Genomic DNA, 26666 nt, shown 5'->3' on the forward strand with positions numbered 1-26666 from the left:
AAGAATTTATAAACCAGATACAGACACATTGCATTTTATTTTTGCTAATTAGGGTTCTTCGCTCCTTCAATGGATGCATGGCAAGCGTCCTTCCAGGCATTCTGACGTGTCCATCCTTGGAAGCTTGGAAGCTTGGAAGCTTCATTCAAGAAGCAAAAATTCTTTCCGATGTCAGTGGGTTGGGTTAGGTGCTGGTAAACCCACATTGATTCGAACCTATTTAGGTTAACTACTTAGCTTTAATTAGGTTTTGGGTCAGGTTCAGGTTATGGTAAATCATGCTAAAACATTGCAGCTAGCATTCAAATATTTGTAACTTTTAACATTATAACTTAGGTTGAGTTTAGGTAGGATGGGTCGGGTTGGTTTTGTGTTGAAGTTTTCTGGGCTGCGTTCAGTTTCAGCCAAAACCGTACCTTACATTTCATACCTGAGTACCTGACCTGTTGACATAATCCTATTGGTACTGCAATGTAAAATATAGGGGGGGGGGGTATTTTTGAATCCATTAATATATTAAAGTAGGATGATGCCAAGTATGGCCTGAGCTTTCCCCCAAGGAAGAATTCTAAGCTCCTCTCATTTTAGTCTTTCATGCTTCCTTATGAAGTCCCCTCATCACTTTCTTCTCCCTCTCTCATTATGACTCTTAATCATGTCTGGCCCTCTCTCTTTTACCAAAATCTAATCTAATCTACTCAAGTGGCATTAGTATCCCCCAGTTTCTCCTAATTTATCTCTAATTCCTATTTATCCTCTCCCCCACTTTTCATTTTTATATATCAAAATAAAATTCGAATTAAAAATTTAAGAATTATTTAAGTATTAAAATAAAATTATGTAATAACTTTAAAATACTTATTAAAAACACAAAAATATCATAGGTTTATTGGTTTTATAATATTCATGTTATTAATAATTTTACATTTTTAAGAAATTCATAATGAATTTATGTAATAACTTTAAAATACTTATTAAAAACTCAATTTAAATATTATTCAAATAATAAAATTTAAAATTAAATACTATTATTTAAAATTTTCAATAACTAAATTAAAAATATTATATAGCAAAATATTTAATATTATTTAATAACTTTAAAATAATGAAATTATGTAATAAACTTTAAATAACTAATTTTTAATAGTTAAAATAACTAAAGTATGTGACTAAATTTTAAATAATTAAAATAACGAAATTATGTACTAAACCTAAAAATTTTATTAAAATTAGAAAGTCGTTATAATAGATTTCATAATAGTTGAATTAATAATAATTCTGTGTTTTACAAAATTAATAACAAAATTATGTATAAGCCTATAACTTATAAATTTATTGATTATGAAATTCAATAAATAAGTAATATTTAAATAACTAAATAGTGATATTATTTAAATAGATGAATAATATTTCAAATAACTAATTTTAAATATTTTAGATATTAAAAATTTAATAACTAAATCATATTTTATATATTTTTTAAAAACAAATAAAATATATTAAATAAAGAAATTATGTAATGACCTTAAAAATTTTATCAAAAAACACAAAAATAATTATAATATATTTAATTATATTTGACAATAAGAATATAAAAATAAATAATTTAGAATTTTTTGCATATTATTGAAATAATAAAAAATAGATTAAATAATTTAGAGGTATCGAAGCTTTTAAATAACAAAAATAGGTAATAACTTTCAAAAAAGAGTTTTTAATAGATATTAAAAAATAGAATAATAATTGCAATTATTAATGAAATAATAATAAAAACATTATTTAAATTATATCAATTAATAATTCTACAAAATATCTTTTAGAAAATTAATATTTATTAATAATAATATTAAATATTAATCTATATTTAGTATATATTTATATATACAATAATTTATATTTATTATATTTTTAGTAATTATTTATTGTATTTTTGTGATAAATGTAGTTTCAATGTTTATGTATAAATATTTTTGTTTTGTTATTTGATAGAAAATTTTCAATCTATGTATGTATGTATGTATACACACACACACACACACACACACACACACACACAAAAGTAGAAACATGACACGTCATTAGGGGTGAGCAAAATAAAACTGAAAAACCGAACCTAAAAATCGGTTAGCCAAACCGATTAGTTCGGTGTTTTTAAAAAAATCGAAGGTACCGATTCGGTTTTGGTTAACCAATATAGAAAATCACTGGTTAACCTAACTAACCGGTATACATATATTTCTATATATTTTATATATATTTATGTATTATATATTATAAATTTATAAATATGCATTATATATAAATATATATTTATAATATACGATATATTATTTATTTTTTTAAAATGTAATATTATATATATTTATAATTTTCTTATTATATATTTATATATATTTTTATAATATATATTGTAAAAATTAAAAAAAATAAAAAACCAACGAACCAAATCGATGGTTAATCGAATCGATCAACCGGTTAACCGATTGGCTTCGGTTTAGTTTCGGTTATCGGTTTTCTAAAAACCGGTAGTATTGGTTCGATTACAAAAAAAGGCCTACAGTTTGGTTAACCAAACTATAAGCACCCCTACACATCATGGCCTGAGTTTTCTCCCTTACCCCGACTAAGAACTCTTAAACACTCATCATTTTAGCCTTTCTTGCTTCCTCATGGAGCCATCTCATCACTCCCTTCTCCCTCTCTCATAATGAATTATTTAATTTATTTAATTAATTAATAGTATTAGCGATACATTATTTAATAGTTTTTATTAATTAATTATGGTATTTATTTAATTAAATATCATAATTAATAATACTGCTACAAAAAATACATATAATATTGTTAAATAATTAAATAAATACCGTAATTAAAAACATTGTTAATTAATGAATTACTAATTAATTATATCAAAATACCGTTAATTAAATAAGAGTATTTTTATAAACATAGTTTACTAATTAAATAAATTAAATAATTAAATAAATATCATAATTAATAACAAAAATATCATTAAAAAATACCGCAATTAGTTATGATATTAATTTATTTATTTTAGGTATTTAGGTAATTTTGGTAAGCTCAATGGGTATTTTAGTCAATTCGGGTATCCAATCTAATGGTGGGTATTTTGGGTTAAAAAAATGAAGGGTGGAGATGGATTTAAGTATATATAGTGGTTTTGCATGTACGGGTCAATAAGATTGGCCAAAATGAAATCTTTTTATATAAAGGGCAAACAAGGGTATTTTTGACTGAAATTTTATAGGGTGGGGTTTTTAGGCAGTTTAAATCAATTGGTGGGGTAAGATTGGCCTAAATAGGCTCAGATTAGATAGATCTAGAGGGGTAGTTATTCAGTTCATTTATTAACTTTGAAATATAATCTTGGTGTGCTAGATGAGAAAATGAGGGAATTTTTTTGTTAAAATTTGGCAATGTAGTGTTTTTGAGCAATATGAGTTGATTGGTAGGGTTAGATGGACCCAGTTTTGCCAAAATTGGGTAGATTCAGAAAGGATTTGAACTGGTCAATGCGAAGCTTTGAAATGGAATCTTGGTGTAATGGAGGGGCAAACAAAGGTATTTTGGGCTGATTTTTTGTGGGTAGAGTTTTTAGAGTGTCTAGGATCTTATGGAAACATCTGGTTGATTTTGTAGGGCCAAAATCATGGAAATTTGGGTCAACGAGAGCATTCAAGCTGGAATATTTGTTCAATGGTGGGGCAAATGAGTGAATTTTAGGTAGAAAATTTATGGCTAAATGTTTTTTGTGTGTCTAGGGTTCAATTGTATGGTCTAATTGATTTAGAGGTGTTAGGATCAAGGAGATTTGGATTGTGGGCACTTCAAGCTAACGATAAGGTTCGAAAGGAAGTTTTGGTTTGATAAAAGAATAAACGAAGGGGAATCTTGGGTTGAAATTTCAGGGGTAGATTTTTTAGGAGGTACTTGGTCTGATGACGGTGTTCAGGGATTTTTAGGTACTCTAAAAGGATCAAAACAGTCTGAATGTTTGGGGTAAATTGGGGTTTCGATGACGAATTGAGCAAAAATCAAGTGCTGTTAATATGGTTTCTAGAGGTTTTGGTCTCTTAGATTATTTGATGGGGTTTGATTGGTCTATAAATGATAGGATTAAGGGCATTTTAGAAATGATTATTTTGGCCAATGAGATAGACCAAATTAAAATCATAGTGTAATGAAGGGTTAAATGAGGGATATTTGTGATGAAATTTTGTGGTAAAGTGTTTATAAGTATTTAGGGCTCTTTGAAAGCCCATTAACTCTAATTTACAATTCAATTAAAAAAAGCACGTGCACCATACAGGTTCTGACTAGTCTATTTACTAAAATTTACTATATAATTTGAATTTTTTTAAAATACTCAACATAGTTCGCAACCAATTTATCTGATCAAGAACCATTTTGAATTGTTGTCTAAAAATGGCCACGTGGCCACCTAAATCAAGTGGAACTTAAGGGCATGAGCTCATGGTTTTGTTAAATAGAATGGAATGTCGGTCTTGCCAACCCATAAAGTTGGAATAAGGCTTGAATGACATATGAATATGCTGATAATGATGGTGATAAATGGTTTGGGCTGGTATGCTTGCATGGATTCATCCACACTGGATCGGATTTGGATCAGCTTTTTTTATTATTATTATTATTATTATTTATCGGGTATTGGTAAAGTGGATCTGATCCTGACCTGTTTAGCATCACCAAATTGTAGTCATTTCCCGTTAGTACATCAAGAGTTCTTAAATCCAATGCCTAGAAATCATCTGATCATGTCAAATTTTGATGTACGCCCATAGTCAGAAACTGATCAAATGGTGAGACTTGGTTGTATAAAGTATTTATATATGTGATATCCGGACATGGGTGCCTTTACAGACCTGGGGCTCTGTAGCCGTAGACCATGTAAGGGTGGCGTTCAGTACTGTTGATACGTTTGGTTGTCATCTAGTTCCACGATACCATTCTAGTAGTGCGAACTTGTTTTACATGGCAAAGTCTTAAGTTAATCTATATTATATAAGATGGATATTAATCTTAATTTTGGTGTCAAAGTTAAATTCAAATGTCATATATAACTTAGTTATTCATATTCCCAATCACACCATACTGGTTTGGTTTCATTTGGCATTGGTTAGTTCAGTACATCTCAATCTCAATTAGGGGTGGAACTTGGGTGAATTGGGTCAGATTGAAGGTCAATCCAAACCCAACCCAAAAGATGTAAATCTAGTCCAATCCAACCCAAGATTATTAACCCAGGCCCAATCCAAGCTTAACCCAACATAACTCAGGTTGGGTCAGGCTGGGTTTAATTGGATTGGATGGGATGGTCATGTTTGAAATAATTTATAAATACATTTTTATATGGTCATCAGTTATACATTTCAGAGTATAATTAATTAAAAATATATACAAATTTCATTTACAAATATATATACATATTATATATACGTACTGTATATATAATTTAAAAAGATGGTTTTGTATAGCATGTATGTGTATTTGTTTGGGTGGGCTCAGGTTATGTTTGGTCGGGCTAGGGTTGGACTCGGACTACAGGCTCAACGAAGCCTAACCCTAGTTTAAGTCAGGCCCCAGTTTTAGGGTCCAAACTTAACCCGTAAGTCAAAAATCCAAGCTTAGATTAGGTAGTTGTATTTGTTTAGGTGGGCTCAGGTTATGTTTGGTCGGGCTAGGGTTGGACTCGGACTACCCAGAGGCTCAACGAAGCCTAACCCTAGTTTAAGTCAGACCCCAGTTTTAGGGTCCAAACCTCACCCTTAACTCAAAAATCCAAGGTTAGGTTAGGCCTACCCAACCTGCACTCTTAGGCTGTATTTGGTTTGAAGGAAAAAAGTAGGGAAAAAGGTAGGCAAACTTTTATAAAGCTTGTATAGGTTTGCCCATCTTTTCCCCCCTTTCCCTACCTTTTCCTTCAAACCAAAGGTAGCCTTAATCTCAACATCTCAGATCCCAATACCTTAAAACATACCAGACAACAACATGCAAAATGCTACCATATTGAACTTGGTTAAGAACTTGAGAGCTGAACAAGTATGTTCAGTGGCTTATGACCTTTGGGTAGGTGTTCATGTCAAAAATTGGGATGGACCAAATGGTCAAGTCGCAGGTCAACTTATCTGCTTGGAAATTGGCCGACCCAAGTTATAATTTAAGTGAGAATACTCAATTAGAGCCGGTGGGTCAGATCAAGAATTAAAGTTAATTAGGCTCTTCATTACTTAGCCAACTAGGTTGTTTCATTACATGTAATGAAGATATTGAAGGTACGATTTGGAAGAATTAATGGTTTGTTTCATGGCTGAAAGAGGAAGTAAAGTAGGTTGTTTCATTAATGTAGTTCCACTATGATACCTTGAAGTTGAAGGACATTATGCCTGAAAAAAAAAACTGATAACCGGTATCATGGAAGTGATATTCATTCTGATTGGTCAAAGTTGTTTTGATATGATAGCCTCCGGCGTCATACAAATTGCCACACAACACAATTTTTGTTTTGGCCTCGACTTATCACTCATGGGCAATGTAAGTTTTCAGGTTTTGGGCCTGATTAAATCCAAAGAATGGGCCTAAATTAATTAAGTTGAGATGGGCCGTGCCTGAGCATGAGGAAGCTGGAAGCCTGACCAGACCTTAATACACTAGGAGTAGGAGCATCATGAGTTCATGAGTTCATGACCCTGAGCTAGCCTAACGCAAGGTTTCCGAGAAAGATTCAAGATGGGGGCAGAATTGGGTGAAGATTTTAGAGCAAAGGTGCAGTGCACCATGGAGTGAATATCTGAGGCTGAGCCTTGCAAGATCAAGTGACATTCGGTGTCATTCTTCGATCTGTTGGAATGAATTTGCTTGTTTGGCAATCGGCAGAAAATGGAAATGATTGGATTAATTGTCTGGACTTGCTAGATGCAAGTTGGATGGACCTGATCCGATCCTAAACTGACCCAATTTGAGATTTTTAATGGGTAAGACTTGAATTTTTGGGTTTTGACTAGAAAACTAGTGTAAATTAAACTCGTCTCAGGGGCTGTGTGCATGACTCGTCGGACAGTTTCTTTGCAACTTGGAAAAACAATTCTTTTTTGAATCCTTCTGACGTGGGCAGTTTTTATCGGTTATATACTAACACATTTATCACATTTAGGGGTGACTCCTACGTGTTTGCACTTTGTAGTGGTTTTTTCTTTTCTCACCACTAAATGAAATAAAATTAGGGATCATTACTAGGCCAAGGTTCAAAATATCGATACGCCTGATATGCCGGTAGGAGGATATTGGGCGTTTCGATACTTTTTTTTTTATTTTTTTTTAATTTTTTTTTCAAAACTGGTTCAGGGGAGCTGGTCAAGGATCCCTCCATCCCCTGAACCGGTCAAACCCCCGATACACCCACTGTAGGGGCGTATCGGAAGGGTCCCAGAATGATACGTATCGACCGATACGTAATGATACTTTGAACCTTATATTAGTTTTCAAAATATGGACCGCTGTTCTCCTTATGCCACCGACCCTGTTCAGTTACAATAGAGCACATAGTAGTATAAATATTTATTGGGTAGGCTAGGTCAGATCAGGTCGAAATCAACCCTGACCTCATCTCTTCGTATTGGGTTTGGGTTGGTTCAATTTTTTTTTTCATTAGAATTTTGTTTACTTCTTAAGGTCCATTTAGTTTGTGGTTGGAATAGGAATCAGAATGGTTCATTCCGTTCATTCATGTTGAATCAATTTTTGGCTAAGTACCTCGTCATTCGGTCTTCTTCCAAGTGGCCGATGACTCAGAAGTTGAAGTGGAGAATTTTGTTGGGTGAGGATCTGTATGTCGAGCTGACTAGGCCAAGTTGGGAGTGGACTAGGTTCCGAGCTGACTAGGCTGAACTGGGGGCAGGTTAGGTGCTGAGTTGACTGGAGGGCCAAGCTGCATATTATGTGCCGAACTGACCAGAGGGCCGAGCTACATATTAGGTGCCGAACTAACCAGGGGGCCGAGCTACATATTATGTGTCGAGCTGACCAGAGGGCCGAGCTGGATTGATTGTTGAGCTTCATAGTTCTTTAGAGACATGCAAAGAATCAATGTCAGAGGAACCGGGGTGGCTAACCCAACGAGGTCACTCTGATGCTTAAGTCAGTATTCTCATAGTAGACTGCGAGCTAAAAATCGTAAAGTATGAGAGCTAGAATATGCTTACTTGCCGCCCCCCCTATGTCACTGGGGTTGGTGCCTTTATATAGACATTATTTAGCGTGGGCTTCACGCATTGCATCCGAGATTTCTGAGAGGTCGTCCAAGTGGTCCGAGATTCTCGGAGGCAACCGCCAAGCATGTTGACCATCCTCCGGAACGTTCAGTACGTGGGCCAGCTTCCAAGGATCGTGGGAGTGTTGGGACATGCATGCTGAATTTGTCGGCAAGCACGTCTCGCAGGTCGCCACTTGGATCTCAGTCAGGCCAGCACGCCCTCGAGGGAGGTCACTCCTTGCGTCGAGGTCACTTTGGCCAGTGACGAGGTGCTACAGGTTAGCCCTGGACGAGGTGCTTCTAGCCGGCCTGAATTGTGGTTGGGGTCGCCAGGTCGCCATCATCTTGGCTAAGGTAAGTTGTTGCCTAAGTGGTTTCGGGTGTTACCCAGTTGTTCCGAGATGCAACGTGTCACAATGTCACTGGAGGGCCAAATCCACCCTCATCAATTGCCCCCCACTCCCGAGCTGAAAGTAACTCGACGAAGGGAGTAGATTGCTCCTTTTGGTCTAGAATGACTAATTCGATGAGCTCATAAGCGTCGATCCAATTTGCTTCTCAGATCAGAAAAGTCCAAGTGTTTGCAACCTTGTGCAGGACCTCCCCATCTTTATTTTCGGGGCACGAGAGCGAATTCATCTACTCGAGGAGGGGTGTAGCAGGTACCTCGAGGACATCTACCTTATTAGGGATGTGACCATCAAGAGGTTCTGCGATCTGGCTAAGTACCTCAAGGGTGAAGCTCATCATGCCGTCCTTAAGAGGGGGTTTTGTGTGACTGCTTTATCAGATCGCTCCACCTAGGTAGACTTCGTTGCAACATCCTTCGAGCTGGCCCTAGCCAGTGAGTTTGATGCGGAGCCTGCAATCGAGGTGGAGGTCGGCTGTGAAGAAATCAAGTTTGCATCCATCATGGTGCTGAGAGTGAACTAGTATTTCCTTTGTTTTCTCGTGCTGAATTCTAACTGCTTTATATTTCTCCCATGCAAAAGAAGTGACTGGGTCTCACGTGGTGCTGGGGTCTTTTATCAGCTCGGCACCTCAGTCCTTAGGCTCTGGGAGCGACTCGCAGTCCACTCTACTTACTCTTGATTTTGCCCATGCAGAAGAGGCGACTGTGTCTTATGTGGTGCCGAGGTCTTTTACCAGCTCGACACCTTAGAGCTATGACTGCACTGCATTAGCCTCGTTAGTGAGGCTGGTCACCCACTCCCATAAGAAGCTACTAGGAGCTCGACTAACGGGGGCAACACTACTAGCTTTAAGTCACCAGCTCGCACGGGAGCCTTGGAAGGCTCGACTGGCAAGGGTGTCCATGCAGTCTGTTGGCCGCCAACTCCCGCGGAAGCCACGAAGAGCTCATCTTGTAGAGGGTACCTCGCGAAGAAGACTGATGAGGCATTATCCGGGTTGAAATAAAGTTGGCAGAGCTGCTAAGTCTGTTGGCCATCAACTTCCTGCTTAGTCTTTGAGTTCATAGAAAATGGAAATTAGAAAGTGAGAGCTTTAGTTTCTAAAAGGTGAGAACTTAGCTTTCTGGAAGAAGATGACTTAGCCTTTCAGAAGATGAGAACTTAGTTTTTTGTAGCGTTTCCCACAGACGGTGCCAATTGTTGAATCAATTTTTGGCTAAGTACCTCGTCATTCGGTCTGCTTTCAAGTGGCCAATGACTCAGAGGTCAAAGTGGAGAATTTTGCTGGGTGAGGACCGGGATGCTGAGCTGACCAGGCCGAGTTGGGAGTGGACTAGGTGCCAAGCTAACCAGGTCGAGTTGGGGGCAGATTAGGTGCCGAGCTGACTGGAGGGCCGAGCTGCATATTATGTGTCGAACTGACCAGAGGGCCGAGCAGCATATTAGGTGCCGAACTGACCAGAGGGCCGAGCTGCATATTATGTGCTGAGCTGATCAGAGGGCCGAGTTGGATTGATTGTTGAGATTCGTAGTTCTTTAGAGACCTACAAGGAATCAATGTCAAAGGACCCAGGGTGGTTTACCCAATGAGGTCGCTCCAATGCTTAAGTCAGTATTCTCATAATAGACTGCAAGCTAAAAATCGTAAAATATGAGAGCTAGAATATGCTTACTTGCCCCCCTATGTCACTGGGGTTGGTGCCTTTATATAGGCATTGTTTAGCATAGGCTTCACGCATCGCATCTGAGATTTCAGAGAGGTCATCTAAGTGGTCCGAGATTCCTGGAGGCAACCGCCATGCATGTTGACCATCCTCCGGAACGTTTAGTACATGGGCCAACTTCCAAGGATCGTGGGAGTGTTGGGACATGCATGCCGAATTTGTCGGTGAGCACGTCTCGCAAGTCGCCACTTGGACCTCAGTCAGGCCAGCATGCCCTCGAGGGAGGTCGCTCCTTGCATCGAGGTCACTTCGGCCAGTGATGAGGTGCCACAGGTTGGCCTTGGACGAGGTGCTTCTAGCCGACCTGAATTGTGGTTGAGGTTGCCAGCATCTTGGCTAAGGTAAGTTGTTGCCTAAGTGGTTTTGGGTGTCACCCAGTTGTTCCGAGATGCCACGTGTCACAATGCTACTGGAGGGCCAAATACGCCCTTGTCAATTCCTATAATCTATTTGGTTCAAACAGGAATGAGAATGAGAATTAGAATCAGAAGGAATGGGATTTCATTCCTAAGAAAGCGACAGAAAATGGCCATTCCCTTAAATAGGAGAATGTCATTCTAATAGAAATGGGAAAGGGATTCTTATTCCACCCAACCAAACAGTTAGAATTAAAATAACCCATTCCAATTCTGATTCCAGACATGTATTCTCACAAACCAAATAGGGAGGGCCTTAGACTTAACCTTGATATATCATAGACTCGAATAACTGGTCTGGTCATTCTGGGCTTGGGCTTTATGGGCCTGACTAGGTATCAGCCGAGCTGTATCACATAAAGAGACAAAATATTCCTATCTGATGGTTTAAATAGGTTTTGGATCCCTTTTAACAATCCGGGTGATCAACTTAAGCCCTACCAAAGCCCGAGCCAAATCATGCATGCCACTATTTAGTTCAGGTTGGGCCTACGATATGGTCCATACATATATATATATATATATATATATATATTTTTTCATTTTATCAGGTGGGGTGAAATAGCATAAAAATAGTAAAAGGTTGGAATTCTGTAGTGAGGAGAGGATCCTCTACCGGCCTAATGGTATAATGCCAACTCATCATTAAAGGATTAATGTCAAACCACAACTGAATGAATTGGCATGATATAATTGGACCAATGGAAGATTCTCTCCTCACTGGCCTGGAGAGACACTTGATACTCCACAAGAAAGATTAGCCACAAATAATTAATTGGAAAAAATATAGTCCACAAAGGAGCTATATATCTCAATGAGGTAGCTACCTAATGTACTGCCGATCTATAAAGTCATCATCATTCAGGTGCTTGTTAATTTTACAAATCCTTATTTACTTCTGATAATCAGATCGAGCAATTCTAATTTCTGGCACCTGGAAGCCAGAAACCTCACATTTTGAAGGTAATTTAAGCATGCTTATTTGCATAGCATAGCTGTTTATTCTAACTTTAGACAAAAAAGAAGCAATATGGCCATGGAGTTTCACCAACTTTCGAAGGTTTAGCAAGTTGTTTGGAGAATAGAGAATACCCCAGTAAAGCACATTTTCACACATGGTTAATTGCCAGTAATAAGGGTTTATTTGGTTCACAGGAATAGAGGTTTAGAATTGAAATGGCCCATCTAATTGATTGAATAGAATGGAATTCTGATTCCCATTCATGGTATAATATCATTTTCCTATTTGAAGGAATGACCATTCTGCCCCTTTTGACAATTTGGTAAAAATCCCCCAAACCTTATTTCTCTTTGTTCACTCCAACCCTCCCTCCATCTTAATTTATTGGTTCCCCCTCCAACAACGGCTAAAGAATCGAACTTTGGTGAGGTAATTGACCGGTGATGATCAGGCAGTGATTCTCTCTCTTTTTTTCATTCTTCTTATTCTTCTCTACCTCTTATTTTCCTTCCTCCCCCGTTTTATGCTGCAACTGACTAGACCAGCACTTTCGAGTGTCCTTGCAACCATTAAAAACAACATTGTTCAAGGTATGATCAATTTTTATTTTAGTTATTGCTTTATTTTTTTTTTCATTATTTAGTTTATATTCTAGATGAACCAAATAGCTGGAACCAAACAGGTGGATGCAAAGGTGATTCTGATTCTAATTCCATGAGATTTGTTATTCTGATTCGAATTTTGACTGTGAACCAAATAGACCCTAAGTGGGTGTGAGAAGGAAATCCAGATTCTTCTATTGACAGTCAAAGTTTTTTCTGCAAATCATAGACGATGCTACGTTACATTGGAAAAAATTGACAACCTAGCACTCCCCTGTGACACGTTAATTCATACAGACTAATTGTAAGTTGTAAGTGGTAAAAGTAATGCCAAATGAATTGCTGGATGAGTGGCGTACCAAACACAGAGAGAGAGAGACATGTGAACAGCCTAAGTTTTCACTCATTTCAAAATTATGGTATGGGACCCCTACAGTTTCGTCCAAACACTAATGAGGTCAACAAAGTACCCGTTGTTCTCTCTTTTATCATCAACTGAACCTGCAGTTGGTACCTTCCTCTCAACTTTATACTTCTCTTTTATTTTTTATCAAACAAAAAACAGCTTTAAAGAAATATTGTTATGTCAAGTTTCATAATTCAACTATAACTCCTTGATAATTCATGCCTTAAAATTTATAAATTAAAAGAATAAATAGTCTATCAAATTCACACTAAAATCAAAAGATGATTTTAATATCAAGAAACCTATACAAATAAAATATTAATAGTAAAAAAATTATTTTATTACTTAAAATTTATAAATTTTCATATGTATCTTAAATTTTTTATATATACTTTTTTCAAATTATTAATTAATATTTTAATTTACATTAAATAACAAAATATTTGAGAATATAATATTAAATTAAATCTATAAAATATACTAATCTACATTTATAAAATGATTTTTGATTTCAGGAAAATTATATATATAATTTTAGAGTGGATTCATTGACCAACCCACGTCCGGCCTAGGCCCGAGCCCAACCCAAATTCATCAAATTATAGTGGGGGCTGGGCTCAGGTTGGGAAAATTGGGCTTAACCTCAGACTCGGTCCGGGCTCGGGCCTTAAGTTCAAATTTTAGGACCGGGCCCGAATTGATCATAAACCCAGCCCAACCCACCCAACTTGCACCCGTACCTATCATGTATAACATGTTCCAAAGCCAATATCCCAATGCATATTTAGATAAAAAAAAACTCCGATGCATATCCGCCTATATAGATTGATATATTGTGATATTTTGAACCTTAGAATTTGAATCGTCCAAACATAAGGCTTAATTTGTTCTAAATTGTACACTAACCCATAATGTGAATTCATCAATATTCATGTGATGATTTTGATTGGTCAAAACTCTCAAAATATCATATAGCGTACAAACATAAGTAAAGATTAAATGGGAACGTATTAACTTTATACGACTTTATATGATGTGAGACTGATCGATTCATCATCTACATCAAAACTTAAAAAGAAATATAATTTTACATAATATAGTATATAATATATATATATATATATATATATATATATATATATATATATATATATTATATACACACGACATACACATATATCTGCAAATAGATATAGCCAACTAAAAAGCTCATACATAATGAATTGAGTTTCTTTTTTTTTTATTATACAGAGTAGCGTGCTTGCCTTTTTTGTACGGAATTTATCTATGCCTCATATTTTGGAGAGATGCCAAATTGGGAAAACTTTGGCTGCTAATCTACTTGATTAGTTCACAGAAAAGAAAGAAAAGCCTGCTTGATTCAAAATTTTTCCCTCTATTTTTGTTTTAGGGAAAATTTCTAATAGGTATTCTGTACTTTAGGTCAAGTGTTAATTTAGTATCCGAACATTAAAATGCGACAATTTAGTATTTGAATTTTCGAAATGCGAGAATGTAGTATCTACTGTTAATCAGTCGTTAAGTGTCATGGAAAAAGAGATAAATGCCCTTCAAGTGTCACCTAATTTTCTTTATCAACCATCTACAATCTGTAAGCCTGTAAGTCTGCAACTAGGGCTGTTCATAAGAAGGCCCAATCCGACCAAACCGACCAACTCGGACCAACCCAACCCGAGTCAGCCGGGTTATCTTCAGCACCAGTCAGTTTTGGGTTGTAAAACATTATAAATCGATGGTTAGGGTCGGTTTCGATTTTCTTGTGTGAAAACCGAAACCGACCTGACCTGAACCGACTTAGCTAAAGAAGCATGTTATTGTATACTTTGTTTAGTTGTTCATAATCCTTTGTGCAATGCATACAAGTCGATAGTTTGAAATTCATGATTTTAGTTTTCGTGGTGAAACTAATCTCTAATCCCAAGTGCTTATCAATTTGTCTTCTTTTTGCCGTCTTCACTTCTAGCGAGAATAAATTCTCAAACTGACAATCCAAACTTGCACCACACAGGCACATGGGGGGCATGGTTGAACTTAGAGCTGAAACCGACCCAAACCGACCCAACCCGACTCAAACCGACCAGATCGATTTTGCTTAACACTGGGTCGGTTTTGGTTTCAAGTTAAGGTAACCCGACCAGGTCGGGTCGGTTGGAAAAACCTCAGTAAACCGACCCAACCCGACCCGTGAACAACCCTATCTGCAACAACTATAGAGAGAGAGGCCGAGTACCTACAGACAGTTGAACCGTCCCGTTAAGAGACTGTTACGTTCGATCTTGTTCAAATGGCAAAGAAGATGAAGAGCTGGGAAGATTGGTAAGGGGTTGGAGGACCATAAAGAAGATGATGAATAGTGTGTAAGGGTAATTTTGGCATTTACAAATGTCTTAAATCGCAGATGAGTTCACGTGATATACATAATTGACGGTCCATTAACGGTAGGTACTAGATTGTCGCATTTCAAAAGTTCAGGTACTAGATTATCGCATTTTAAAGTTCGGGTACTAAATTGGCACTCGGCTTAAAATATAGGGTACCTATCAGGAAGTTTCCCTTTGTTTTATGAGGGATTTAACTCAGAGTTTCATCAATATCCTTAAGGTTTTGAGTTTGGTCAATGTCCTACTAAGGCTGTGTTATATAACATGAATGTTTTTTATAATTTCGTTTATTTTTGAAATTGCCACATAAGCAAAAAAAAAAAAAGTAATATACACTCTTAAACTGTGTTTTCTATTTTAAAAATTAAAAACAAGTTGATTTTTCTTCAGAAAACAATATATGTTTTTAAGGCCATTAAAATAATGTTTTCTAAAACAAAAGTAAACCTTATAGTATAAAAGTTAAATGATTTTAAGAAAAATAATATTAAATAACCATATGAAAACATCTTCCACATGCTTTTGGTTTCAGTTTTAGAAACAAAAAACACGTACATGACCGAGAGTAAATTTGTTGGATTTTAAATTCATAAGAGATTAAATCCAATGGGTTTGATTGGTCAATTACATGAGAAATTGCACCTACACACTTGATTGAAAAATTAGTTTTTCTCTTGCAAAACCTAGTTTTGAACTTGTCCCACATTGGAAAATTATAAGTTTTGTTTTCAGTATTTCAATAGGAATTGATTTACACTCCTTAAAAATAGTAGAGGAGAGTATGGGGGTTTGATATCGCGTAATGCGCGCGCACGTGTGTGTGCGGCGCAATGAGGCACTTTAGAGGCGCACTTTACTCGCACTTTGCTCGAACCCGCGTGGCTCGCGAAGGGCGGCTTTGGTTTTGGTGCATTGATGACCGTTGATCACTGTTGATGAGATCAACGATCACGATTCGATTGGGTGTGATCAAGAGGCACAATTCAAAGTTAATAGTTAGTTAACTACTTGAAATTGCGACTGTTCAAGGTGCCTTCTCTAAACCAGCACCTACCTTTTCTTCATATCTCTTCATAAACTATTTAAAGTGCATGAATCAGACTCCAAAAACACACAATTTCGAAATTCACTTTCTCTCTCTCTCTCTCAGTCCAGTCTGCTATAGTCTCACAGAAGGTTTCTTCGGAGATTCTTCAACTTTGCTGGTTGCAGATTCTCGCCCAAGGCTCTGTTGTATCTTGGGAACGGATTTGCCTGTAACCCAACAATAAACTCAATGAAACTGAGTGGGGACAAATAACGTTCTAAAGACAGTGTCTTCAGACACGCCTCAGAGCTTCTCCTCCAAAATTACAGTAACCCCATTTTCCAACAAAATTTGTAGGAGATTTTTAACTTTAACATTCAGATCAACTCAGCATCTTACACTGAACGGGATTCATGTCTTTGCTTCTGTACTTGGCATCTCTTATACTTTCTGTTTGTAAGAGTGCCTAAAGTCCTATCTTGAAGTCTCCAGAGTCAAAGACCATCAGACCCAAGTCTCTACCACAACCATCAAAAGTCTTGAATAAAGATATGCTGATATGGTTGAAGAGTTGTGGTGGAGGGATAAAGAGAAGAGAGAGGGAAGAGGAAAATGATAGAAGGTAATTAAGATTGTACTTGGTACCATTGCCTTTTTTAGGTTGAAACGTTGTAATGGCATTTCATATCAAAACCCAAATCATTTAGGTTATGTTTGGCTTGAAGGAAAAAGGAAGAGAAATGTGGGGAAACCAGTAAAACGTACGGTCTTAATGCCTATCCATTAGGTTAACGACCTGTGAATGACCACATCTAGAAAGATCACAACCCAACCCTTAAGGCAGTGTTTGGTTTGAAGGAAAAACCAGGGAAGGGAAAGGAAGCCTTTACAAACCTTGTATAGGTTTCCATGTGTTTCCCTACCGCTCATTCCTACAAACCAAACATTGCCTACATAAATGGGTGGGTAGGGTTGAAAATACCGCCACTACATTGATCATTTTATTAACCAATGACCCATGACCATGAGATGGTCCTTCCGTGTCCCTTCAAACAGAAGGCAAGGGATCAAACCTATGTCAGTGCAAGCTCTCCACACACTTTCTCTGTCCCCACCTCCTAATCACCATATGTAATACTAAAAAACGAATTATTTTGTTTTATCATAAATTTGAATTCCGAAAAATGAAAAATAACATGGTACAGGAGGGGTCCGGGTGAAAATAATGGACTAAGCAAGCCAATGACAAAAAGACAAATTCATCACTGTTCCACCTTGATAGATTCATCAATATCAAAGCTCATTGTGTTGGTATTACTATTATTAACTCTGCCAAACAATAATTGAAAGAGACTGGAAGCAGCTCATCATCGATTGTTTGAAGAAGGCTGTAAACTCACTATGGAGATTGCAGAAAATTATTGAAAAGTGCCATCATGTTCTATCTTGTTTGAACTCAAGTGTCACGTTTTTTCTAGAAAGCAAATCAGGCAATAGATTGGTTGGCTCGTAATGTAAGAAGTTTGGATGTTTTTCCTTGGTCTCTTAATTTTATTTGTATAACGCCTTCCGATCTATCAAAAAAGGAAAAAGCTTTTGATGCTTTTAAATCCACCGTGAAAAGGTGCTTGTACGCACAAATTAATAGCTTAATAAAGATTCCGGAAACATGTGTTTGTTTCATGTAGATTATAAACTAATGATGGAAAGGGAGTCCTACAATCTACAGTAGTAGGTTATTCACTACAAACATCCTACCTAGCTGCAGGATCACCAATGATGGAAAGGGAGTCCTTCACGTGATCCCATGAAAGTTGCTATTAGCATTGCTTTAATCAGGATTACTCCTTCTAACCACCTGCAGGATCACCAATTTATTCCTCACCTCTCCATCAATGTTTCTGCATGGTCAGACCTAATTTCAAAGCCGTGCTTGCAATGTAGTTTTTTAGTTTTTTCTCCGTCATCTTCATGGGTTTTCTTACCTGCAAATACATTTTAAAAGTTAAAACTAAATATAATAAGATAACAAATGGTTGATTGATATAGATTCTTATAATCAAACTTGATCCATCTTCTTTACCGACTCTCTATTCCACTAGGGTAGGTGTGTAATTGCTGCAAATAGTATACCATCCGATTTGAATGCATGTGCTTATATCTACTTTAAATTAATAATTATATTCTATCAATCAGTAAAGTTGGTTGAATATTGCATTTTTACTAACGAACCATTTATTCAAGTTTCAGAAGTTTTATTATAAAATTTCTCTCATGCACCCCTAATCAAATATGCCTACACCCGCATTTGAAATAAAAAATCAGTGTATATCATAATCAGTCCAGATCTGCACCCACAAGGGGGCGCCCCACAACCTCCACCACAGCACTTCCCTGCCGTGTATTACAAACATCTCTCAGTCATTGATATTATCATCAGGAAATGTTCTTAATACACACACGATGAGAATATACTGTGGGACGTTGTGGGGCACCTCCTTATGGGGTGCATATGTGAACTCGTATATGATAATGAATTTATTTCAATAGCTGGTTTGTTATTGGGTGTTGGCATGTTGTTGGGGTTAACGGTACAACGTCAATATATATATATATATATATATATATATATATATATATATATATATATATATAAACGACCTATTGTTGGATTTTAATCTCATAAGAGATTAAATCCAATGGATTTGATTGGCCAATTACATGAGAAATTGTATTTGTACACTTGATTGAAATATTAGCTTTTCTCTTACAAAACTCAATTTTGAACTTGTCCCACATTGGAAAATTATAAGCTTTGTTTTCAGTATTTTAATAGGAGCTGATTTACACTCCTTAAAAATAGTAGAGGAGAGAGTATAGGGGTTTGATACCGTGCAACGTGCGAGCACGCATGTGTGTGGCGCAATGAGGCGCACTTCGCTTGCACCCGCGTGGCTCGCGAAGGGCGGCTTTGGTTGCAGATTCTCTGAATTTCTTCGGAGATTCTTCAACTTTGCTGGTCAGTGAAACTGAGTGGGGGCAAATAACATTCTAAAAACAGTGTCTTTAGATGCGCTTCACAGCTTCTCTTCCAAAGTTATAGTGACCCCTTCACTCTATACTAAGACCTACTCATGGGCCGGGATCGGGTCGGACTTTCACTCTATACTAACAGATTTTTCTAAGGCGAAGCGGCTAAATAGAGAGAGAGAGAGAAATTATAAAGAAAAGAATAAAAAATGTATATATTAAATTATAAATATATATTTCAGTAAATATTATATTATTTATATATTTTATATAATATATAAAATACATATTATATATTTTATAAAATATATAATGCTGAATCGGGTCGAGCCGGGCTTTTTTGACAAATCTAGAGCCCGACCCGAAATACAATCGAGCTTATTGTGTTAGGCCCGAGATCAGGCCCGGAAGCCTAATTACATGATCAAGCCCAACCGGGATACAGGCCGGGCCGGGCTGGGCCATCAGGTTACCCGGCCCATGAACAAGTATAATTCCCAATAAGCACCTGTAAATGTCTGGTCGGTAGGATGTGAGCCGGAATGGGTTGTGGGTGGCAGAACGGAGCCCCATTATGCACGCATGCCTTTTATTTATGATAGATGACGGCCCTACTAACTCTACGATATTGCCTTTCTTGTTGGGGACTAAGCAATTAGAGCGCCCCATGTCAGCCGTGAGGTGTATATGCTCCAATTTTACTGTATATGGGGCTGTGCATTGTAAGATGCGTGTCATCCCCAAATTTTTGCTCATTCCAGGGTGTTAGCTACTAACAAATGCATTACAATCGCACATTGGGAACATCTCAATTGTCATTCATGAGGAGATATTCCCAATGCGCAGCCATAGTGTCTTGTGGATATAAAATGCACTAATTTGTTAGCATTTTATACTACTTTTAGCTCAGTCCTTGGATCCATTCAAATTTTAACAAAAGCATAAACCAAGTTGCACTTCTAGTCTTTCTGCGTAACAGATTCCCAGCTCCCTATAGCTTCTCCAGAAAGCATCCTACTGTTAGTCTGTTACATGCATCAACATTGTATTGAAGTAACCAATTGATGGTTACTCAGTTGGTAACCACTGACTGGTTGTAGTGGAGACTTGGGATCTCATCTAAGTCCCTCTGTCACAATGGTTAAGGGGGTTATGAATTTGGTTGGGGGATGTGTTAGCCTCTGTTGTTTGTTTCGTCAACATTGTTTTAAATCTGGAATTTTTTTTTTTTTGAGGCAGACGAAAGAGCGATCGACTTGAGTTTTCACACGTTCACCGGAATGAGCGAAGATGAATAAATAAGTAGAAAAGGATAGCTGCTTACCCTAACGAAAACTGTCGTCAGAAGAAGTTGTGGCTTGATCCTCTCAAGCGCAGTGTATGTAATCTCGAAACCGAGAGACTCCACCACTCTTAAGATCTCTCCTCCCACACCAGTGCTACCCTTGCATGTTATCTTCACCACATATCTTCGATCCTCCATTTTCTCTGTCTCCATCTGCATTATTATTGATTTACAATACACAAATTAATATATGCAATAAGTAAATAAAATTTCATGTACACTTTATTATACCATATAAATAATCAAATGTAGACATAGAAATGCAATAAATTACATCAATTTAGGTAGCAAGCATACATCGGCCGGATTTCAAATGATCAGGGTTTCATGCCATTAGACCTGGTTGGTGGGGATTTTAATTACCTCGATAATCTTGGTTTTGGGTCTCGAAGTGATGTTGGACGCTGACCCCCGCCGGTTACGGGGATTTGGGATTGGATTATCCGGCCATGTCTCCGGCAAGTTGATTAACGAGGGTGGTTGTTGTTGTTTAAGCTCCTTTTGAAGCTGTGCAGTTTCTTCATGAATGCCCTTCAGATACGACAGAGCGTCCACTAACACTGATCTTTTGTCCATCTGTAATACAAACCAAATTAACCATTATATTGATTGCGTTAAATCAGTTTGCACATTCTTTCTTTTTAATTAATAGAAATCTTAGAGACTAGCTAGTTTTCATCAATAAGATTACCTTAGTAATATTGGGAACAAGAGAACGAAGAGCAAGCAATTGCTGACTCAGTCTCTTCCTTCTGTTCCTTTCCGAAACCAAATTCTTACAACTCGGCACACTTGGCTTTGGGTCATCATCCGTTGCTTCCTCATCGTCTTCTTCAACGTAACGTTGAGGTTCCGTCGCCGTTGCATGATCAACAGCATTAGTGTTAATCGGTTGAGGAGTGTCAACCTCCACTGAATCCAGAGCCGTTGGTGTCGTTGAATCCATTATGGACTGAAAGACATGATCGTCGATGCTATCTTGGCTCTCCTCTGGTGCAATTAGAAGGCTAAGATAGTTGCCATCATCTACAAATGCGTCGCGGACATCTACTTCCAGATGGTTGTGGGTGATCAGCGTCGTATCAACACTAATTTGGACGCTTTCAGTGCTGGGTCGGCCGGGATCGAAGCTAGGGAAGTCCAGTAGTGATTCATGGGTGTGTGGTCTTGGTGGTTGCAGGGAGAAAAGATTGGAGTCTAGATCCGAGGTTATGAATTGGAATAAAGGGTCATCCAGCATTTGAAGATCTTGTAACTCTTGGGGGAAGCTACTACTAGGGTTGTAAGTGTCATCTTGGTCTAGCCAAGAAGAGATTATGTCTACGTACCTGGTTGTTGGATTCGGGGTTGTCTCAATTGTCGGTTGGTTCTCTTCTTGGAAGGAAAAATCTCCTACTTCTTTCATACTGATGCTATATCACTAGCTCGATGTCCAACCCAGTAGCAGTAGGTCACTCTTTTAATTACTTTCAGTAGAATGTTCACTCAACTGCTAATATGGCTTCGATGGGGAAAAAAATGGATGACAAACCACATCACACAATAATAAGAAGATGAAATTAATACTCTCTCGCTCTATGTCACAATCTGGACTTTCCTTGTTTCTCTCTCTCTCTCTCAGAGTTGGGCCTTGGGAATATAAAGAGAATTGATATAGAAACGTCCAAAAAAGTTTGGTGGCTTAATTGTTGATGACATTGAATTTCTATGTTTCCAGGAGTTTAAATTTGTTTCGGTTTTTAAAGGGGGAGAAAAAGTTGCCGAATTAATGAAAGGGAGGAGAGAAAAATGGAAGAAGAAGAAGAAGGAGAAGAAGAAGAAACCCTTTGTCCTTCTCCTCCTTGTACCCCCACCACGGGCACAGTTGAGCTGACTGACACTGTGATAAATCACCACAAAATTCTTATCCACACTTTCCCACTAATTTGAAAACCCTTCTCACTTCTTTTACCCTCCGAAGTCCCAACAAGGAGACGCAAACAAATATGACCACCTTCCGAAGAAAAGGAGATGATGATGCATAATATCAAGTATGCACAATAATTTGGTGTATCAACTATCAAACACCGCCATCGGTGATCACGTGGTTCAATCTGGAGTCATATAATTCAGTTTGTTTGCACTGTAACTTTTATAATTTTCCTTAATTATTAATTCATGGGAGTGAAAATAGGCTGAATTGTTGTTTGTTTTTTGTCTTCAGATTTAACTTTGTCTTAGATGTCTCTGAAGCTCCATTTGGAAAGGGTGCAAATAAAGTGTATATGCAAATATGTTGTGTATATTCTGGTCCATGCAAATGAAAAGTTGGTTTTATTTTACATAATAAATTTATTTTTTTGCCAAACGATTTTTAGTTATATCGGATGCAAACAGGAATTCCTAGATTAATTAAAATATATCATTTTTAGTTTGTCCAATTTTGAGTGCAAAATTTGCATCCATTTTTAGATAAAAACCTTGTTCTCATTTTGGATGCAAACATGCCTTGAAATTGTGAAAGTGTCACTCTCGTTTTGAGAGTGTGGTAGGTAGCAATTTGAAAGAGAATTTAAATACGAGAAAGGTGGTCCAAGTTTTGCATCAGTTTTTGGGATGCAAGATTTGCACTGTCGTGATTTGCGAATATAAATGAGACAAAAAGTACAATTTTCATATTAGATACAAATGCAAATCATGATGACAAACAAAACTATACATTAAATTCATTCATAAGGATGTGGGAGATTTGCCTGATGTGCGGCTGAATATCATTCTTTCAGTGGGTTTGTGCACTTTTGGGTAGGGGTGTTCACGGGTCGGGTTGGGTCGGTTTATTAGGGTTTTTTCAATTGACCCGACCTGATCGGGTTACCTGAGATGGAAATCGAAACCGACCCACTGATAGGCCAAATCGACCTGGTCGGTTTGAGTCGGGTTGGATCGGTTTGGGTCGGTTTCGGTTTTGCTCCTGTACAAAAGGATACCTAATTGAATTCTAATTGTAATTGCCTAATGGGTTGCCTATTTGGTGTAAAAGATTATAGAAAGTTAGAAACTATGATAGATTGCATATTCTAATTGTAATTGCCTAATGGGCCTTCTACTTCTAGTAGAAGACTAGTAATAATTAAGTAGGAAACTACTCAAACTAGGAACTACCGAACTAGTAGAATACTAGTTCGGTTCAGGTCGGGTCGGTTTTGGTTTTCACATAAGAAAATTGAAACTGACCCAATATATCGGTTTATATATTTGCCCAACCCGAAACCGATCGATACTGATGAAAACCTAGCCGACTCGAGTTGGATCCGTCCAGGTTAGTCGATTTAATCGGGTTGGGCAGTCTTATGAACAACCCTACTTTTGGGTTTCAGCAGATCCCGTCTCATTAAAATATAACAATATGACTAGCTTCTTCTCTCGTTATATAGGTTGTGTTTGATTTTGATTTGAAGGAAGAGATAGTGAAAAGAAAGGAAAAATATATAGTCAAACTTATACAAACACAGCTTAAATGGTTAATAAGGAAATGAAAATGGGCCATGGGCAGATGGGCTGTTGCAAACAGAGAAAAGAGATATGGAAGAAGATCACCTCTCCACGTGATGAATGTAGTTTTGCCAAGTGGAGGGATGATATTCCACATCGTTAAGATTTCATTAACAGTTGAGGTCGGAGTTAAATACTGGACCGTACTCATTAACAAACATCGCCAACATTATCTATGACCATCGCGGTACGGTGCGGGAGACCGACCAAAACATGTGGTCACGAGGGCACCCGTACGCCATACCTACTTGTTTTGTTCGGTCTGTACTTAGGGGCCCGTTAAGGAGGGCGGAGCTGAAAGATTCGAATTCAGACTAGCTGAATGTTTTAGCTGTATTGCAGGCTGTGGACCAATATTAATACCCCACACTAGTGACAAAATAAATAGGGCCAATATTTGTGAGTAGTTTGGATCTGTTTCTGACAGAACGTTCCTTCATGCCAATCTCACCATATGTTTGAGCAGTACATCCGGAAGATTGGTGTGAGAAGGAACAAATCCCAATTGGAATGGTTGAGTTTCATCTATTTTACGACTGATTTGGAATGTTATAATTGATTCCAACCCTATTAAATAGTTATTACATTCAGTTAATCCTATTTTTAAAGGAGTTGGCATCTCCGCCTCACCGCCTGTTGCCTCACAAACGCCCCATACAACGTGTGAAAACTATATCTCCAGTCACATGTGGTGGGGTGTTTTTACGTGCGGGGTTAATGGGACAGCCGTTAGTCCTAAAATGAGCCCAAACCTCTTTTCTCTCATATTTTCGCCTCTTAATCTTAGATTAATGTTTTAAAAAATGATTCGGAAACGGAATCGATTTGGCCATCATTTTCGGATCGACGATCTAATCTTCTGGTTTGAACAAATGGGCCATTTTGACAAATAAATTAAAAAAATAAAAAATAATTAATAATAAAAATGGTCAAAAACTGTTGAATAGGTCGACAGGTTGATGGTTCGATCGCTCGGGGCAATGGAACTAGTTGCCTGGACGGTTCCCGAGCCGAAGGGTCCAACCGTTCGGGTCAATGACAATTCAAAAACCTTACCTCAAATCATGTCTGACCCCGTTCTACTCCCCTCCCCCCGAGTTCGGATCTAATTCCATTTCCGGCAATGACGATTGCTCGGGAACCGCCATTGACTTAGATGGCCGGACCATTCGGCCCAGGAACCATCTGGGCAATAGGTTCCGTTTTACCCCAAACTCGATATTTGACTAAAAACCATTGAAAAAGTTAATAACCTGTTGACCTGAGTAGTAGAATCATCGACCCATCGACCCGTTCAATGATTTTGACCATTTTTTATTTTTTAATTTATTTGTCAGAACAGGCCATTCGTTCGAACCGAACGATCGAACCGTTGACCTAGAAACCGATGGTCAAAACAGTTCCATTTTCGAATCATTTTTAAAACGTTGTATAAGAAAAAGAAAGTTTGAGTTCGTTTTAAAGTTAACAGAATGCTAACAGCTGTTCAATTAACCCCCACACGTGGGCACGTGCGACTGAACATGTGATAGTCGCACGTTGTGTGGGGCGTTTGTGGGGCGACAGGCGGTGGGGCGGAGATGCGAACTCTCTTTAAAGATTCAAGTGGATTTATTTTTTGTTTGGCAAAAGCTAAATTTGTCAGAACTTCGAAAGATTCAACCCTCTTCTTTGCCGGGCCCGAAAAAAGAAAGGACCAGCCAAGCTCAAGCAGCAGTGGAATGATACAGATGATGGTAAAATCCATAGTTACTGTGGGGGCACCAATGTGATCTCCCCTGAGCAAATATATAAGCAGCTTAATTTGTTCCTCTCACTCCGTAATGCCTGTAAAACCGCCCATGCTTGAGCTTGTTCTGAGCCATGCAGATTACTACTGCTAGCTGCAAGGAAGCTAAGAATCAGGACACAGAACCATAAAACCTACTGCAGCAGCCTGAGTGTTATCAATATAACAAAGCGACTGAAGCAGCTGCCAGACATTGCATCTCTTCGAAGTACTAACAAACAGCTGTTTTGGGCTCTCTATAAGCCGCTGCCGCTGCACTTGAACACTCCCAAAATTGCACTTACATTGTTTGGTAGATTTGTCATTGTTAAGAGACACATATGCAATGTTTCAGAGAATCAACTCAGAGGTAGAACCGTTTTTCTCCATCTGGATCGTGGTCACTGATTCAGCCAGTCAACCAATTCATATGTTATATGTATAATTTTTATACATAAATCTACAAAAGATATCCAAAATATAAAAAAGAGCCAACGGATTTTATGAAATTGTAGCTGATTTATTCGTTGGTTATGACCTTTATTTTTCACCACTGGTTCTCTCAACTTGGCATGTATGAGGCAATCTTTCAATTATTTGGGTTAAATTTCTCTTCACATGCATGTTTGAAGAGCCATAATAGCAATTATTTTTATGGTGAATTCGGGTTTGATTTTTCATTTAATTTAGGCTGTGTTTGGAATCAGTGTAAAACGTCATCAATGTAAAAATATACTGATGGCGTTTTACA

The 26666-nt window shown here is 37.6% G+C and overlaps 1 protein-coding gene across 1 annotated transcript; it reads right to left on the reverse strand.

Moving 5' to 3' along the window:
• Positions 1 to 17835: 17835 nt before the first annotated feature.
• Positions 17836 to 22429, reverse strand: LOC104592120 (uncharacterized). The gene is made up of 4 exons (XM_010251323.3): positions 21308 to 22429; positions 20980 to 21192; positions 20596 to 20769; positions 17836 to 18226 (listed from the first exon to the last, which is right to left on the reverse strand). The coding sequence occupies exons 1-4, from the start codon at positions 22019 to 22021 to the stop codon at positions 18134 to 18136; spliced, it is 1194 nt and encodes a 397-aa protein (XP_010249625.1). The 5' UTR covers positions 22022 to 22429; the 3' UTR covers positions 17836 to 18133.
• Positions 22430 to 26666: the final 4237 nt, after the last annotated feature.

Source organism: Nelumbo nucifera, chromosome 8 (genome assembly GCF_055504915.1).
Source record: "Nelumbo nucifera cultivar China Antique chromosome 8, China Antique-T2T, whole genome shotgun sequence".
In the NCBI taxonomy this organism is placed as follows: domain Eukaryota; kingdom Viridiplantae; phylum Streptophyta; class Magnoliopsida; order Proteales; family Nelumbonaceae; genus Nelumbo; species Nelumbo nucifera.

Bases quoted from the DNA above. Each gene is read 5' to 3' on its own strand.
- LOC104592120 (XM_010251323.3), bottom strand. From the start codon at position 22,021: ATGAAAGAAGTAGGAGATTTTTCCTTCCAAGAAGAGAACCAACCGACA. The intron at 20,770-20,979 runs GTAATTAAAATC...ATAATAATGCAG, and splicing joins CCAAAACCAAGATTATCGAG to ATGGAGACAGAGAAAATGGA. The intron at 18,227-20,595 runs GTAAGCAGCTAT...ATGTATTTGCAG, and splicing joins TGACGACAGTTTTCGTTAGG to GTAAGAAAACCCATGAAGAT.